At 43.1% G+C, this 15,000-nt stretch overlaps 1 protein-coding gene and 1 long non-coding RNA gene across 3 annotated transcripts in view; one reads left to right on the forward strand and one right to left on the reverse strand.

Annotated features, from left to right (window-relative positions):
• mGluR (metabotropic Glutamate Receptor) overlaps positions 1-7,402 on the forward strand; it is a 439,303-nt gene extending 431,901 nt beyond the window's left edge. Inside the window, exons 11-13 of one of the 2 annotated variants that reach the window (XM_071693890.1) lie at positions 1,059-1,242; positions 2,960-3,014; positions 5,658-7,402. In XM_071693890.1, coding sequence (XP_071549991.1) covers positions 1,059-1,242; positions 2,960-3,014; positions 5,658-5,778 — 360 coding nt within the window. In that variant the 3' untranslated portion in view covers positions 5,779-7,402. The remainder of the gene's footprint in view (positions 1-1,058; positions 1,243-2,959; positions 3,015-5,657) is intronic. The other variant, XM_071693891.1, reaches the window with a different exon arrangement.
• A 1,242-nt stretch (positions 7,403-8,644) lies between these two features.
• LOC139765924 (uncharacterized) overlaps positions 8,645-15,000 on the reverse strand; it is a 32,682-nt gene continuing 26,326 nt past the window's right edge. Inside the window, exons 3-4 of the long non-coding RNA XR_011716758.1 lie at positions 14,307-14,537; positions 8,645-10,565 (exon numbers count right to left, since the gene is read on the reverse strand). This is a non-coding gene — a long non-coding RNA (uncharacterized lncRNA). The remainder of the gene's footprint in view (positions 10,566-14,306; positions 14,538-15,000) is intronic.

Raw genomic sequence — 15,000 nt, forward strand, 5'->3', positions numbered from 1 at the left:
CCACTGAGCTGTGGCAGGAGGTGGCACTGGTGCCTAGATTAATACACACTGAGGTCTGCTGTGTGTTGGCAACACCAACCAAGAGTTTTCTGTGGCTTTGTTGGTAATGCAGGATTGAGTCCCGTGTGTAATTAACTGTTGGTACTTACTCCGAGGCAGGTGTATGTTTGTGTGTGTGTGTGAGAGGCAAACAACAGACGTAATTCACACGGAGTAACTGATGGAGGAGTGGGGGGAGGCCAGTGGACGGAAGCAGTGGTAAAGGCAGGTGATAATGGTGAAAGCAGACGGAGAGGGATAGTGGTGGAGGGGTGTGGAGAGAGGCACTTGTGGAGGGAGGCACTACAGTGGTGTCTGTAGGCTGGGGAAGACAGTGGTGGAGGGAGGCTGTGAAGGGAGGGAGGTGACAGGATGTAAAGAGGTGAATGTCTCAGGTTCTTCGGGCTCTAGCGCTAGCTGGTTTATGGAGCTTCGGGAAGAGTTAATGTCACATGTGTGTCGTGTGTGATGCATGTGTTTCGTGTAGAGTGGAGAAGGTTGATGTGATGCTAAGGCTCAGGTTGGGTTCATGTGTGTGTCTGTTATTCCCGATACAGATGAATTTATCTCATCTCTCATTTCTACAGATTCAGGTAACATATCCAACCATCTGACCCCACACATAGCCTTCCTGGTAAATACACAACTCCCTAAAGCCATAAAACTACCTTACCTACTTACCCACACACCTCCCTTCCTACCTACCTACCTACCTACGTTGGTCGGTTATTTGGGCTGTCGGCCTCTTGACTGCCAGGGTCATTGACGCCGTTAGTGGGTGACTGGACTTCAGGTTCATCAACTGCCTGAGTCGTTAAGGCCGTCAGCCTCAGGTTTAAAACCACCAATCAAAAAAAAAAAAAAAATAAACGTGTATACGCTAGTTGTAAGACCACACACCTCCATACTATACATGACCCTCGTCTTCTTAAACCCTTCTTAACAACACCAACCATCTCTCTCTCCTCCCTTCCCGATGAGAGACAGCAGCTCTTAACTACCTCCCCGACTCTCCACAGGTGCAGATAACGACCCTGTGCGTGGCTATATCGTTATCGGCGTCCGTGGCGCTGGTGTGTCTCTACTCGCCCAAAATCTACATCATAGTCTTCCATCCGGACAAGAACGTGCGCAAGCTGACCATGAACAGCGCCACCTACAAGAAGGCTCCCACCGCCTCCAGCGCCGCCTCCGTCAACCACGGTAATGTCTAAAACTACCGGTGTGTGTGTGTGTGTGTGTGTGGTAAAGTCACTGCAGGTTACTATAATTAGTGTTCTAAATAGTAGTGATGTGAGCAGGTTTTGCTATATTGTCTGTCCAGAAAAGAATGGTATATCTACAAATATCGTTGAAGTGATTGTAGATAGTCATATGTTCGTGTGCGTTGCGGAACGTGTGTGAATAACGCTGGAAAGTTTTTTTTCTCTGTGACGGATGCATTCTGTTTATCCCCCAAGGTGGGAACGTGGAACAAGAAGGCTGTAGCTGTCCACAAAATCATCAATTTGGTCAGAATAATTGAGAGTTTTAACCAAATGTATCGTATGGCAAGTTCGATTAAGTTCACCCCCCAAAAAAAGTGTCCAGTTATATCAGGTCGTGGGTAAAGTTTACTCATTTTCAAAGTAAATCTTTATTTGCAGCGGGGGAACTCCAGAAGGAGAAAGATCCTCTGCTCAAGCTTAAATTTCCACAGCATCCAAAGTGTCCAATACTTAATGGCAGAGTCTCGGTAAACTTTTTTGCCATCAAAGACGGGAACGTATTCATACAGTAAGTGAAAGAAATACATATACAGCTGTATACAGATACAACACGAGTTAATGTACTCGGCGAAAACCTGTTGATTTATAACCCCCCATAGGCAAGACGGTACCCCGACCTTTGGCCTTTGACCTGACCTCTAAGGGTCAGTTCATATCAGAGTCGTCACGTCGTACTCAAGGGTTTGAGGGGTGCGACCAGCACGTACGTCTAGGGAGTAGAAACTCAAAATATGTTTGGATTCACGAGACGAATGTCAGACCCCTCCCGTCCCTTCCTGACGCACCCCGCTCTGGTGGGAATGGCTGGCTAGGGCGGGAGTGGCACGTTATGTCAGGGTTGTTTATCACGCTATACTCAGCACACGACGACGCTTCACACTTTATATATCTTTCGCATAAGCATTTTTCCCCTGGCTGTGTTAAGGTCAATAACCTCAGCTTTGTTCTTCCTTCTTTTAATAATACTGATTCAGAATTTATCTTTTTTATACGCTTCCATTTTCATCAACTCCGTACCTGTCTGATGTGACGAAGCACCAAACTTTTAATGTACTTTTTTGACAAGCAAATTGTTTCAGAAGATGACACCGGTACCAGCCTATGCTGCATGGCGGCGTTTGGGTCACGTTACATTACTGTGCCATGTCTCATTTACAGTAAACATCTAAAACGAGTAGCGTAACACGGAGACGTTGTACTTACCTCTAATGTAGTGGAACCGTTCGGTTTTGACGATTGCTATGTGTATTATGTTGTACATGTCCGAAGTCACATCGAAAAAGTCATTCTGTGAATGCGTGGAAGCGAAGTTTTAAGACCAGAGACGGAACGAATGTTGGCCCACGGCTAGAGCTGTGTGGTGGTTCCACATGCAGTCGTCTGGATGGGGTGGCATGGGGAGAGAATCCCTGGGAACCTTATTGGACAGTGAGGTCAACACTTGAGTGTCATCTGTCACAGACAACCACACACAGCCCACAGTATGAACTTACAGAGTTGCACATTCTAAAAATTACATTTTGAGGGAAGCAGTTTTATCAGATATTACTCAAGATGTAGATCAGTTATGTCCCTTATATTTATATGAACAGTGTGTAATACCCTTTTTTTTTCGGCTGATAAGCCTTGTAACGGTGTGTGTACTTCAACAGGCAAGGTAAAAGGACGGAAAATAAAGAGAACGGCGGAAGCCATGGATGGACATACGTAAGCACAATCAGGAGTGAGTTCTAACTAGGCCCAGTAGGGGAGAGAGAGAGAGAGACAGGCAGAGAGAGACAGAGAGAGCCTTAGGTCTGACACTACTAGTGGCTTCACGTTGTAGCTGATTCTAACCAATGTGTCCTAGCTTGTATTGGTCCCTCCACTCCTCCATATGCAGGATAACCGAACACCTTTCCCCTCCACCAGGGGATCCTAAATAGAGCACATGTGAAACCCTTATATTTCACCATCCCGTGCAGGTTAAAACTATACACCTCCCTCTGCATTATCGTAGATTCATAGTTGAGTTTTAAGCTTCGGGCAACACTTAGCACTCTTACTAGAGGATAGTTAAAATATCATTTCCCTGACTACGAGTTCGTGAATACGTAAACCCCATCTTTCATATGAACACTCAGTGCTGGATAAGTAAATCAGTACATGAAAGACCCTCGCACATCTGTTGCTATATGTAAACATAAGTGAGCCTTCATCCCCGCGCTGTGGTTCATACCTGAAGCCAGTTAAACCATCTGTGCGTCTTGTCACCTTGCTTAGATCCAAGCAGGACGGCTCAACTCCCAACCCTCCTGACTAGCTTTCCTCTCATTGTAGTACCCCCAATTCTAAGACATCGTTGCATATGACCTCCCTCCCATATCACTTATCCCTGTCGCTTTCTGTCCCCTACCCTCTCTTCCCTTCCATTTCTCCTCCCCTCCCTTTAATTCCCTTCTTTCCCCTCCCTTGCACACCAACGGCATCTCATCACCACCAACTGACGCACTTCCTCAAGTCTCCTCACGACCGATTTAACATTGAAATAGATATAGAAAAATTAGATTTAGGATTCAACTAGCATCTTGGAAGTCGCTCCAATATGAACCACTACTAGATTAACTCAGTGTAAAACTCATCATAGATTTTCTACGAGTAGGTAGCTTTAGAAACATGATATAGTCCACTTCAAATATCATTGTACAAGTTGTGCGTGGAGAACCTCCACCAGTGCCGAAGGGCACAAGATATGGGTGGAGGAACTCCACCACTGCCATGGGACACAAGGCTCTCATGTAGTTACTTGTTGCCTGAGCGTGAAGGAGTCGTAGATCATCAGCAACACCGTCCACAATAGTGTGCTTGTAGATACATTAACTATTTAGCTCAAGTGTTGTAGTCGTCGTGCCCAGTAAATAATTCACAGAGTGTTATTCATGCGCTTGATAATGTGTTTTATAGTTTTTATTTGTGTTTATATATGCAGCTTCGAGGTTGCGCTCCACACGTGGGAAATAGGAAGGATGGGCTCCTTTTCAGACTGGAAAAGTCTTCAAGGAGGCCTGTACTCCTTTCCGTCCCAGATGGTGATGCAGCCTTGGTGAATACGAGTTCTCGCCTGCGGCTTTACAAGTTTCAGGCAGTCTTCAACACTAAGGCTGTATCAGCAGTAAGGATCGGATGGAGTACGGGCCTCCTCCAAGACCTTCCCGTCTGAAAAGGAGCCCACCTTTCCTATTTCCCACGTGGAGCGCACCCTTTGAGCTATCATACCTGATACCCTAATCCACTTTCGTTCAGCCCATTAACATCACGCCGCCCCCTATGTACCACATAGCTCCTTTTTTTTCTACTGAATTAACTCCTCTCGCTCTTTTAAATGCTCAGGAAGGGAGAAAAACAGTGTTTGGGGGATAATATTAAAGAAACATTTCAAATAGCCTGTCTCTTTTCACTGCTGAAACTAATAATCTTGTGCTTTTATGCACATTTACTCTTAACTTTTTCCTTTCACACACACTCTTAAACTTAGACCACCAGCTCCCACAGTTTCTCACTCGAGTCCACCATAATGTTTCCGAGCCTCCTTAACTCCATCTCCTCGTTGTAACCCTTCCTCTGAATCCGATATTTGTATGCTTTCTCAGTCTCTTCTCACTCAACCTCTCCACATGCTGGAACCATTTTCAGCACCACTTGGTCTCGACCCTTTCAATCAGACTGCCACGCTCACAATCCCATACCTGTCTGACATTCAAGTCTTACACAACCCACCTCAAGCGACATGTCAGTCTCGGTCATTTAATTACTATCTCGCTCATCATCTAACCTCTTCCTTTCCCCTGCATTATTGACCCTTAAACGTGCATCTAACACTGTCGGGACTGCTATAACCTCAAACATGCCGATCTCTGCCCTTACAGACACTAGTCTTTCATTGCAGACGCTCCTTAATGCAACCAGGCGGATTAGGAGAGATAAGGACAGGAACAGACGAAGAATATATGGCCTCATTTGCTCACATGCACTCTCTTAGATGCGCCCTATCCACAAAGGTCCCCATAGGTATTTCCGTGGGTTCCCCTTGACCACTTCAAATGCCCTAGTTCAGATGACTGACAACACATAGCACCCTGTATACCACATCGTCCCAGTTCACCCTATTCCGTGCACGCCTTCAACACCCTCCTGCATGTTCAGGCCCCGAACACTCGACTCTGAATTCACTACCGGTACCATACTGCAAGCCTAACGAGACAAGCTTCAGATCCATGTCCCGTGTGTTTACCAACACCTTCCTCTCCTCCCCCAACGTCCTCTTCTCTCACTGTGACCAATGTGTATGATATTTTCTTTATATTTACACAGGATCAGAGGGCGTGAAGCTGCAGACGGTGCCAGGGACTCCCTCACGCACTGCTACCGAGGGAGGAAGTCAAGGGGCAATGGAGAACGAGGCTCTTCTCTGAAGGAGACGCCCCTTGAGTAGGAGGACACCCGCACCCCATACTCGTAGCCGTTGTTGATTCCCACCTTGGGACTTAGTTCTCAGGTCACTTGACGACCGTTGTTGTTTGTGGCACTCTTGAGGTGACCGGATGGTTGTTATCCTCAACTGCTTCTTCATCCCTCGTAACCACGTAAGGTTACCCAACCCATATCCCAGGTGACCTGTCCAGCAGGTTGTTAACTTACCGACGGGCCAACTTAACGATGCTGCCAATGACCATCGATGGCGCCGTTTCCGCACCTGCTTCCCCGAAGACGGTCCCGTGAATGAGGAAGCCACAGTCGTCAAGAACTAACCTTTTGTTTTACGAAGCCCTTTCGAAGGCTTCTCCAAGATCAGGCGTCGTCGACTGTCAGGAAACCGGATGCTGAAGGAAAAGTACTTACTCCTACAAGTCGCCATCAAATCTTGGGTCATCGGTGATCTGCCGGGATAGTTATTGTTTTTCCGATTCTGTGTCCAAAATCTTTTCTAGATAGCCCGTTATCTCCCACTGTGGATGAAACTACCATATCAGTAGTGTTATTTAGCTCTTACGAGATGGCAATTTATGCATAAACGAAACTGCAAGGATTCTTGTTAGTGGTACGCACGTCCTCCAGTTATTAATCTTGTTGAAAATGTTTTCTTGAAACATCAACTCGTGTAGACGATACTGAGCTTGACGTGCATTATGCCAGGGTTTACGTATCCTGCCAGTTAAAAGAAAGTCCAGAATGACAAAAAGTGAAAAAAGACACTTTGATAATGCAGAAAAGTTACACAGTTACTGGCACCGTGAAATGCAATTGAAATGATGCATATGCTTAACTCTGTGTTTGAGGTGTAAGTGCAGTCTTAGAGGAAAGACGTATTTCTGACAGTGCCAAGGAACATGAATTTCTTAGAAAGCCACATTAGACAAAAATACATAAGGGGCAGAAAAATAAAGTGAAGACATCTGTGGTGAAATGTTGTCTCGTATTACATATATATACATACAAATCCCAATATTGAAATGACGTACGTTGATAACATGTTCTAGTTGTGCCCATTTTATACTTTTATTTGAAATTTAAATGTCGAGAGCAGTTTTTCTTTTGTAAGCTGTTAGTCAACTTAAGAATTTCACACAAGAACGGCGTTCTGGTTCTGTCACTGAGAAATGACGAGACTTGAAATATTTGAAAGTAACATTGAAATGTTAAAAGTGAGCACAGGAACCATTAAGGTCGAGTCGAACTTACCAGACGCCGGGAGAGACTCCAGCTCTTAAGAATTCCGTTGTGAAAGAGGATTAGCATATCAGGCTGCCAAAACCGAGCAGAAAACGACAGTGCGAAGGTTACTTCTCAGCAGACGTTGTTGATCCCCAGGAGCAGAGGTGGGCAAGCCCAGCCTCCTCCTGGTGGTGGTGGTGGTGTCACCCATGTGAAAAAAAAAGTACTCTGGAGGGTCTTATTAAGCGTTTATGATAAATTACAACTGACTTTTTATAATACATGTCTTTTGTTACATGTACTATGGTGCTCTTTTCTAGGGGGCCTGTAAGCGGTCCTCACTTTCTCATTATCCTGTGTGTGTCTTCAGCCTAACTTCGTATTTCATGACTGTTTTTTTTTTTTTTTCACTACATTAAAACTAAACCAAATCATTTCTGATGGCTGAAAGCTTCAGAAAGATTGGAGGAAAAATCCACTTCTTGGGTAGGAAGAGGCCGTTTCCTTCGCCAACCCTCCCTCCCCTCCTCCCTCATTGGTCTAAAGTTTTAACCAAAGAAAGTTCTCTCTCGTCATTGGGTAGTTTTTTTTTTTTCTATGTATAGATCGGTTACAAAACGATTCTTTACCATCTTCATTGTCATTGGTCGGTGGTTTTTTGGCCAATCACCGTACGCGTCTTCTGCATCTGAGCCCACGGAAGACGACGAATGGTCGTTGGAACTCTCCTTTTGAGTGTTTTTAGTTTTATATATATAAATATATATCATGTCCATCATATGTAGTTTGTGTGAAATTACGCGTGTGTGCTCTCGTATGTATGCCTGTGGTTGTATGAGCATATAAGTATACTTGTGTGTGATATACCTGTACATATCCAAGGTTGTCCCTTAGTGCAGTGTGGAGGTTCGTTTGGGATAATTCAATATTCAGTGCTAAGTGTCCACTACAACTGTAAACCCAGACACCAGACTCCTACAGCTCTCACCAACACACCAAACTTCCGCAACCCCCGTCCACACACCAGACCCACAGCCACCACCCATACCACCTTTACCTGCACACCAGATGCTCCCAACTCACGCCCAGACATCCCTATTAGCACAATATCCTCTCCACACCCAAATCGCCCATCCCTAACATGAAACTCCCTCATCCTATAATCACTTCTACAAGTTTTCCTGTCCTCTGCTTCTGTTATTACAAGTACCTCTATCTCTGTCATTAACACTTTTACACTACCACTGTTATTACAGCTGACAGTATTATTTTTTTCAAATGCATCTCTGATTCGTTGAGTCAAGCTTTGCTCTAAATTCCTTCCATGCTATATGGATCAAAATCGGCATGAAAGGTCTGTGTTGCGTGGATACGCATTAGGGAAAACTAATTTCGTAACTTTACATTCTGGTGTGACGTTCGCCTAGGCGTAACGTCACAGGGAATGTGACGTCACGGCATCCGTTTTTGAGTGAATGAGTGGGACGCGGGTCGTCGTAGGTTCTATAATAGTGTGTATATTTCTCACAAAGATAATACTCGCACCAATGTCAAGTGCACCTTGTATAAGAATTTAGGCATTTGCACAAAGCCCACGTGATGCTTGGCCGTTCTGCATGGCGCCAGAAATATTAGAGATTAGTAAAATAATTCTCTTTTAGGATTACATGATTACATAAACGGAGAGCAGGTTTAGCCTCGAATATTCATCAAATCGTTATATCGTTTCTCTTTTGTTGTTGTTCGGCATTGTTATTGTGATAATTTAAGATTGCAAATTGAATTACGGAGATCATGTTGAGAGCTAGGTCGGTCATACGTAACATTGTTTTACAGAGTATATTTTTGACGTTCACCTTGACGGTGCTGGACGTACTTCTCGATTAAGTGTTTAACGTGTAATTCTGAGAAAGAATAACTCTTTCGACTCTTCGGTAACATGAGCCTTTCACTATACCTTAACATAATACGTCTGACCTTTCTTGATATTCGCATCGTCTGTAAGCCTCGTTCAGCACAACTTTTAGAAAATTTCTCATTGTACAGAAAAAAAAAAACCTGTATTGTTTACCCCCGAGTCTTTCATCAGAGAACCAGATTTTTTCTTATAAAGAGGCTGATGGATAAGGTTAAAGTGGCCGCTCTTAAAATCAAACAGGTTCAGTCACTTGCTGATCACCACACAATCACGAGTGAAAGCGGTTCCGACGGATCTCGGTTTTGAATGCCAAAGTGAAGCTTGGAAGGCAATGTACATGTTAGTGAATGAACGGTGACCGAGTTGATCTATTTTTAAACTAAAGTGCTGTGATCTAAATTTATATCGGGAGTAGAAATAGGTATTAGGAACGGTAAACTATTGTGGGTTTCTGCTCGACGTGGGGTATACATAGTATGGTGGATGTAGTGCAGTCGGTGCACACGATTGTCTGGATTTCAATAAATTTCTCCGCTAAAATTTTGGCAGCGTTTTGGTCCTGTGGACTCGTGTGATAAGGACCTCCGTAACCTCCACTAAAAGTAATCTACATACCCCCACACGACGCCCTTACGATTCACAAGGAACTGCACCTTACCTCCCTACCCTTCCTCATCAAACGATTTGCTTTGGAACTCGACTGACTTCGTGTAAGAACGGGTCAAAATTTAGACGAGGGCAATACAGAAACGAGTGGAATTATGTTGGGTCGTGCCATAAAAGCAAGCATAATGACTGCGCTTCATTATCAGCGGATGTAAGGGACGGTTAAAGAGGCTGCAATAAGTGAGATATATTTGGTACCTGGGGGCGTTTTAAGCGTTCTGGTGTACGTTTAGGCAATGTACACGATTTCTTTTATTTTACTTTTGTAACGACTAGATGTTTCCAACCGTGTTTACCACAAGTATTACCATATACTTTCCGGGTTTAAACATGATAACGATGAAGGAAAGGCTACCTTAAAACCCTACTGAAATGGTGTACGTTCTCGGGGTCGGAGTTTACCTATTAAGATATGGCGAGTTATGTTTTTAACACACACACACTATCCCTTTATGAAACATTATCTAAATATCAGTGTCTCGATACACAGATAAACATCAGGATCACCCATTCGACAAGCATCTGCGACACCTGTCATATAACTACACAGCCCGGGTGTGTTACCCCCGCGCGGCATCTCTCTCCACCACACAGCAGGGTGACATAAACGGCAGTATCCACCGAGGGTGCACCCAACCACGTCCTAGACTCGCACTTCTCTGCGTACAGCGCGCTTACCCCGTACTAACACCTCCCTGCACAGACCCTCTCATCCAAGTGCCGCTCACGACAAACTTTCCCACACTCCTACACCGTACACACTTCACTCCTCCTACATGTAACTGGAAGCACGCCTCCATCAAAGTGCCTTGGCATGCCAGGTACCCGCTGTGCCCTCTTCTCCTTCACGCATTACGTGAGCATAACTTCTCTTTGCTTGAGTCAGCAGGAAGGTTCGGTGCGTTTGGCAATGTTACTGTCGTATCATTCATCCACGTAACATATTAGGTGTCCATCGCTGGGTTGCACGCTAAACTTCCACCCTGCAAAGATGAAAAAAAAAAAACTTTATTAATACCGATACCTTATTCACTTTTTCAATTTCCACAGAATATACTTCATACACATCATTATCATACCGAAAATTCTCTACTGTGAAGAGGAAGAGTTCTGGGACACATCGTAAATGCAATTTTGATAAATCTGCCTTTCCTTCTACGTTATCACAGCTTGATCCCTACGTTACAGCACTGCCGATCCGTGTTAGCTGGGAGACGCTCGTCTAGTGAGGTGTTTATCGTGAAACGCTTAGAACATAGCGCGTCATCATTTCTTCTCTCACCACCCGAGAACTGTTGTTGTGTGTGTGTGTTTGTTTGTCTGTGACTCTCCCTCTGTGTAAAGCCAAGGCGGGGTAGTGATGCACGACCCCCATCCATGATCCTTGTATAGTCATTACTTCGTTTATCATTGTCTTTAACGAGTGCCAACACAGGTCATCCGTAGGTATATATATATAAAAAGCTTTGTACATGAGCATACTTGCACTTTTTGATATATTTTGATGACTCCCTCGCACCTACCTAAATGTGACCTCATCAGTAACGATGCTGTGGCTCTTTTGAATGAGAGACTCACCGCTATGTAAAGCATCGACTGTGTACAGACCAGCTCCCACCGGCGTCACCCAGCCCACTCCCCTTATTTTCTTTTTCTTTTTTTTCATTATCACACCCCCTCCCCCCCACCCCAACTGTCTCCTAGGCATTTTTCCCCTTCCTCCTTTCAATTAACAGTAGAGAAACAAATTGCTGAGCCTCGGTACATCAAGTCTTGAGACAGGAAAGTAATGTGATCGTGATCACAGAAAGTAAAAAAATTGGAATTTGGCAAATTTTTGCTTTATGCACACAACGTGGACTACAACCGATTGAAACAAAGTATTGGCTACAGCTCTGGATCCCCGTAAAGTAAGTCATACCTGTGTTGGTCCTACTCTCAAGCTATCTCAAAAATGTAGACAATATAGAAGCTGCTAAGGTAAACATTTCTGCACAGTGTCAAAATTTTACTAATCTGTGTATTGCTTTCATGACTTGTGATATTGATAGAGTTGAACTGATAAAATATTTTATTATCAAATGTTAAAAAGTATTTCCTTTATGATGTAAGGCCCGTGAAAACCTTTATCATGACAGACAGTGGGTTGCAGGTTGTGTACTGACGAGTGATGAAGTATGGGTTTCCTCTGTCCCAATCTTCTTGTCTGGATTCCCTTGACTGTTACCAGTAATGACTTTAATTTGGTGGTAATTACAACTTATTTAACTATCATTCTGTGATGTGTACCTTCCCTCCCTATGGACCCAAGTTATGTAAATATTTTGATAACATTATGTTTGATAAGTCCGGACACAGCCAACTGTCCGCTCCTCATTGTATGTATTATGCAACACCATGATCCTCTCTCTTCTTATTTTCCCTTGGTTGCGGGGGTATATTCCCTGCAGACATGTGCTGTGTACATCCCACTTTCAGTGACCGAGGGTATTTTGCGATCTCAAGTTTCCACTACATTAAAATTTATGTCTGCTTCATGATCCACATTCTTCCCCCCCCCCCCCAATTTTCTGTACGGTGACTCTTTCACACCTTCTAAATAAAGGTCAGATATATGTTGGTTGTATTAATTCATTCACAGACAAATCCCATTCCCACATTTGTATACACCAAGAGTGACAGTGGAAAGAGTTCAGGTTATGAAGGCACCAACACCGAGAAAACGAACAAGTCCTGCACCAGCTCCGCAAACTACATGTACCAAGAGCTCCCCACATGCAACAGAAGCAGTGACTAGTATTTGTGAGAAACAGAAACTCATCACTACACTGAGTCATAAGGTATATGTCATCTTTTATAAAAGATGATATCTGAAGACAAAGGTAATTAATCATATTACAAAAGAAAGTATGGCAGTGTAGTTGGAAAACCCGAAAATTAATTTCAACTTTATGGGCATGTCCATATACACTCCACCAACCAAGTGTGAAAGGGTAGGCGTTAAATAACACAAAAAGGTAAATGGCTGCAAAATGTGAAAGGTTAAGTTAAATACAACAGGGTGGAATGCTATCAAAACTAAGAACAAACTTTTCAAACTGCTGATGCAAGTGAAAGAAAAACTGATCTAGGATGATACGTTGGGGGATGGATGGCTAAACAAGGCGAGAGCATTGAAAGGAATAACCATGTTAGCGGGTGGAGGCTATGACTGGGGCGTTATGCCATAACTTATTTCAGATTATTGAGGACCAGACGGCCGGGAAGAAGTTGAATGTTTGTTTTCCAAGAAGAGTGGGCTAGAGCAGGTGACTATAAGGGGGATTTACGGAGAAACTTTTGCAGCAGTTAAGCTGAAGTGTCTTATTCTGTAGGGGCGGAGGAGAGGTTCGATATCGTGAATCCAGGGAAGGGGAAATGTATTCTGAGGAAGTGTCGCCGTAAGTTGTGGTGGGGGTGGGCAGTGGAGGAGAAGGAAATGGATGGTATTTCTCAGATAGGAGCTCTGAACCGTGATTTTATTTCGTAATAAATCAGTCCGATAGAACGTACTTCGCATCTTTAACCTCTTGAGCGCTAACCAGTGGGTATGACAGAATTATCTTTGACCATGTTAAACTCATGACTACGGAAAGTTAACCATTTATAATAAGGAAATCTGGGATAGCTTACGATGGGGATATGAATAATACACGCAACTAAATTATCGGTTTTTTCTTCGGACGAAGAAGGTTAGTTTGTGAAAGTGTGGCTAAGGGGAACGGAAGCTAAATGGCTTACAAGAATCAGGATAATTTAATGCTACGAGGATGGAGAAGGTAATGACAGCACCTTGAATGGTAATTGGGAGAAAATCTGGAGATAACGACTGAGGGGTGGAGATCACAACTGATAAAACGAGGAAAATATTGGTGGGTTGTAACACAAAAAGATCTCAGGAGTCGGATCAGATTAAGTTTTAAAGGATGAAAAATTTACATGTTCCAAACTTCATTACATATGGCGTTCATCAGTTCCCTTTTCATCAAACCTCCTCCCAAAAAAATTCTCTCTTTTTTTAAATTCAGATTTGGTTTTAATATCTCACCGCAGGTGATGGTCATTATGCTGATTAATGATCTGGGTTATAAAAGATGTATTTCGGCTAATTAGTTGTGTAATTAATCCTTGGGCTTATTCCACGCTTTCATTAATCTCATAATTATTTCAACCTATCATTCTTCAGTACCAATGATAATAAATGTTTCAAACGCCCAAATCATTTTTCAAAATAAACATGAATATTAATTCATTTGGTTAGAAATTCATTACAAAGGCGCTATTCATCATGCTGAATAAAGGCATGGGCTTGAAGAGTATGGTATCTATTTAAACAGTCGTATTATTATTGCTCGGAGGTATTACTCGTCAAAAGATATCTTGGGAGTGGATGAATTACCCACTATTAGGTCCAGCTGTGTGAGGGTAAAGCCACCCTTTCGAACGTCACACCTACGAAGTGTCACGCCCTTGTCTACCGCAGTCTTTGATGCACTAAGGACATAGACACTCAGATAATGAGGTGCGGCTTTCACTTCTGCCTATTAAATAATTTCTCTTATTGCAACCTTCACGAAAAAAAAAAAAATGTGTAATTAAATCTAACAGAGACTAGTGATTCCAAAGAAATGTGGGGAGGGCTATGGACTATATACTGCAACTAAAAAGTCTACACTACTAAATACCTTTGGAGTAGCAGTTTCTTGCTTGTTAACCCCCTGCTCCCTGGCACACAAACTATGGTGATTCCATCGTCTTCAACTCAAAGGTCATCAGCGTGTCGTTGGCCCAGCTATGGCATAAAGAACCATGGAAGTATGTTAAGGTGGTGATCGCCCACGGCCTACTGAAATTCTCTGATGCTGGCCGAAAGCCTTATGCCAACACAGCAGAGGCCTATAAGCGCGTATCTGAATCTGTGACAAAGAAGATGGGGGATTAGTATCTTTATTTTGAAAGAAAGTATAAAGTATGACATTACAACTTTTATGAACCAAGTTTCTTTATACCTTAAAATAAAATTATATGCAAGCAATAATCCTTTAAAAAAAAAACTGCTAATAACATTGGCATAGCAAGTACCACAAGTGCAATGTCAACAGCATAGGAAAATAATATAAAATAAATAAAGATGACCATAAATAATGATAAAATAGAATGAAAATAAAAAGTGTCTACGATAAAGCCACGACTTTGGCTCAAGTTCAGAACTATTCCTTCCTTGAATGAAATTCATAAATTACTCTAGATAAAACAGTTCAATATAAAGCCATTAATCTGCATAGACTACACATGGGGTGGATGTGCAAGCCAACACGTTTGACAATTACTTACCCTTCGGCTCTCTTCATGTAATGCGTTTCCAAGTTAAACACTCAC

Source organism: Panulirus ornatus, chromosome 56, assembly GCF_036320965.1.
Source record: "Panulirus ornatus isolate Po-2019 chromosome 56, ASM3632096v1, whole genome shotgun sequence".
NCBI lineage: Eukaryota > Metazoa > Arthropoda > Malacostraca > Decapoda > Palinuridae > Panulirus > Panulirus ornatus.